Here is a 3,964-nt window from a genome sequence, read left to right as displayed (position 1 = left end):
CCAAAAATAAGATTAAAAAAAAAAACGAAAGTTTATTCAAAAAAAAAAAAAAAAAAAAAAGAGAGAACAAACATATGCGAGTGAAATCTTTTTTTTTATGAAACTTCACTCCTGCTCGAATAAGGGAGCGATGTTCAACATTCTATCTTCATCCCACGACCATAGGGCCTCCAGATATTCCCTGAACTCCCGGCGGAATCGCCGTACAGCCTGCCTATAGGCAACATCTACCACCCTCGGGCAAGTAACGAACCGGCCATCGGTACGCTAAAGAAACAGACAAAGCAAATGATAATAATAATAACAATAATAATAATTAAAAAAAAAAAAACAGAACACCACTCACCCAGGCGTTAAATAGATCCCTGCGCGGCTGCGATAGATCCAGCACGCGATCACCTAGTATATAGCTTGCGTACATTTTCGTTCGGTTAAATAATACAAGCAGAAACTTAAATTTTTTTCGTTCAAGTGACGATACTATCCGATCGAACGGATATATATATCAATTACCCCACCAGGTGCACAAAATTTCCAAGTAAAACACAGGACATTAACCGATGAAGCGCTCAATAATACTCGGAACCAGCGCATGCAAAACACCGCTGTCTCAGCGCATACCAGCCACAATAGAGGATCTAAGAATTACCAATTTCATTTTAGAAACACTGAATTTAAAAGTTAATAAAGAAGCCCAGAAGTGTCGGTCTACAATATTATTCAGTACACGCACTATATGTAGTTCCGCTACGCACCCCTACCGCCTCAATCTCAGCGGGGAGGGAAGTAAATGGTCATCCGAAAACCATTTACTCTTTGTAACATACCAATTCGTAAACGCAAAGAAATATTAGCAAAAAAAAAAAAAAAAAAAAATTTTACCCAGCGCAACGAATTCACACCTACTAAAAAATATTGTAATTACACTCACCTAAAAATTGTAAAACTCATCTAACTCATAAAACCGCAAACTATGAATTTGGATAACACAATCGCTTAAAGAAAATTCTCTTTCCAGATTTATTTGTTGATATCGTACCGATATGCAACAATCTAGGCGGCCAGGTGTCACGTCCTGTGACGCATTCTTTAAAATTTCTATTTCGCCACCCAAACTCTTTAAGCCGCTATTTCGCGACCTAAATTCTTTAAACTTATATTTCGCCATACAGATTCTTTAAACTTACATTTCGCGATACAAATTCTTTGAACTTCTATTGCACCATCCAAATTCATCGCTCCGCAAAAATTCTGAGTGAGCAACTCAGCCGGGATGTCGTACGGCAAGAACGCTGACGATCCGGACGAGGTGGTTCACCCGAATTGGCAAATCAAAAGTCGACCTCATTAATCAATATATAATAACGAGACCAAACCGCCCGCGTTCAGACAAAAATTATACTACAGACCAATTATAGTACAGAACCCGTATCAGATCAAATTCAGTGTAGAACCAGTAGCAGACAAATTATACTACAGAAACAACACAGATTAATTATAGTGTATAACCGGATCACTTCTGTAAAAATTCATTCAAAATCGGCCGGTCCGTTTAACGCGAATCCGGGATTCAATTTAAATACGCATACAGAAATCCACAAAGTACGACTCTGCTACGGGACTCAGAGACCCGACAGAGCAAATCGTCATCTGTAAAGAGCGCGCAAGTTAAGGATTGTATTTAAACCCAATAAACATTTGTTGTGATCGGAAGTGTGTGATCTTGACTCGAACGTCTACCCTACCGTCTACATCCACCAGGACGACCTATTTCTACAGGTATCCTCGCCCAGCGAAAGGTAAGTAAGAATCTCTACCTAGCTAACAACGTAGATACAAATCATACAAAAAAAGGTACGCGGAGAACTCAGTGAGAGGGAGAACTTCGCGACATTACAAGGCATACGTAGAATTCAATGTAGTAGTAACAATAGTTTTTTACGAATATTTCGGAAACTAAAGCTTTCCGTTAATTATGCATAATGAAAAAGTTGTTCAGAATCATTTCCCCGACAACATATTAAAAGGTCATTGAAATCGTCCAATTTTGACATTAAAAACTTCCTGTATTTAGCAATAACAATGAAAAAATGAAAAATATTTTTTGAATGGGACCAACCGGAAGACATACCTTACAAGATGTAAAAGGTTTCGTTCCGATTGGTACACCCATCTCGGAGTAATCGGTGAAAAAAAAAAAAAAAAAAAAAATATACATACTGATCGAATTGAGTAACCTCCTCCTTTTCGAAGTCGGTTAAAAAATCAGATATGAAAAGTGGTTAGAAGAGAACAATATCTAGCACGCAGCCACCATGAAGAAATATCAACTGGTGGAATTAATACAACGAAATAAAAGTCTGGACAAAACATATAAGGTGGACGAGTTATTCAAAAGGCATGGACATAATGTCCTTAGATTTCCACCTTATATGTGCGAATTAAATCCAATTGAATTGGCATGGGCGAAAGTAAAAAGGATTATTCGAGAAAATAATACGTCGACACTCACAGCAATCGAATTAACAAATTTGACCGAAAAAGCAATTAATGACGTATCAACAGAAGACTGGGTAGGATTTTGTAAACACGTTCAGAAAATTGAAAAGCAATACGTCGAAAGAGACAACGCTATGGAAAATATAATGGAGGAAATTATGGATACACGTCCAATGAACGCTACCAGTTGCACTGATAGCAGTGATAGCGATACCAACAGCAGCAGCAGCAGCAGTGTTCAAGATTAATAAGGTAAAATAATTTAAAAATTAGTTCGTTCCGTATTGTATAAAGTATTTGCATTTCTGCAAGATAAAATATATAATTACAATGTATTCATATACAGTAAGGGAAAGCAAGAGGAACAGCAAGAAGAACGGCAAGAGCAGTAAGAATTAACAACAACAAAATTGTGGAAGACTTATAAAGTAAGAAAATGTGAGTTATTTCATTATTAATGTTAATGTTTTATATTAATTACTAAAATATGATGTCAATATGTTAATAGGTAGACACTCAGCGACGATTTAAAATTTTCAACGTCTACCCAACAGCTAATGTCTACCCAAGAGCCAACATCTACGCCAATGCAAGAGCTGCTTCGCTTCGTCTCACTTCATTTCGACTCGTACCGTTCTTTTTCTCTGTCACGCGTCACACTTCATTTTTACTAGTAGTTGTAATCTAGGAAGCGAATAACGAGAATGCGTGTGGCTCAACTGTATAAGTGTGCGTGCCTAGCCTGGCCCATTTGGCTTCGACCCGAATCCTTAGGAGTCTCAACTTAATGGACGCGTACAGTGCAATGCTTAGATTATTTTTTAACATAGTTGCCACTATTGTTGAGCTTTTGTATGCCCTCGTCGTGGAAAGATGCCGCCGGCGATGCCAACCATATGGTGATAGCGTTTTTCACCTCGTCGTCTACCGTGAACTGCTTGCCAGAAAGGAACGATTTAAGGTGCTGGAGAAGATGATAGTCACTTGGTGCTAGATCGGGGGGGGGGGTCAAATCGATTCTGACGAACATCTCCTTATGGATTTCCGCTGGGAACAGTTTGTCCCCGCCCCGATCTAGCACCAAGTGACTATCATCTTTTCCAGCACCTTAAATCGTTTCTTTCTGGCAAGCAGTTCGCGGTAGACGATGAGGTGAAAAACGCTGTTACCATATGGTTGACACCGCAGGCGGCACCTTTCTACGACGAGGGCATACATAAGCTCGTGCCCCGCTACGATAAATGCTTCAACAATGGTGGCAACTCTATGTTTAAAAATAACCTAGGCATTGTACTTCATTATGCAATAAAAGTGTTTTTCTAATAATGGTTTCCTTTTGTTTAATTGCTTAACGGAACTTACTTTCTGGATTGTCCTCGTATTACTATCGATATATCATACTTATGTAATATGTGTTTATGAAACTTTTAATATCGTTTTTTCTTAAAACTGTAGTGCAAAATAT

General features: G+C 38.4%; 1 protein-coding gene across 1 annotated transcript; it reads left to right on the top strand.

Annotated features, from left to right (window-relative positions):
- The first annotated feature begins 2,315 nt into the window (after positions 1-2,315).
- On the top strand, positions 2,316-2,747 carry LOC114882526 (uncharacterized protein C21orf140 homolog). Its single transcript, XM_029199409.2, has one exon. The coding sequence runs from the start codon at positions 2,316-2,318 to the stop codon at positions 2,745-2,747; it is 432 nt and encodes a 143-aa protein (XP_029055242.2).
- Positions 2,748-3,964: the final 1,217 nt, after the last annotated feature.

The sequence above is a fragment of the Osmia bicornis genome, chromosome 1 (assembly GCF_907164935.1).
Source record: "Osmia bicornis bicornis chromosome 1, iOsmBic2.1, whole genome shotgun sequence".
NCBI lineage: Eukaryota > Metazoa > Arthropoda > Insecta > Hymenoptera > Megachilidae > Osmia > Osmia bicornis.
The sequence above is the reverse complement of the archived record's forward strand: the minus strand, read 5'-3'. Positions and strand labels throughout refer to the sequence as shown.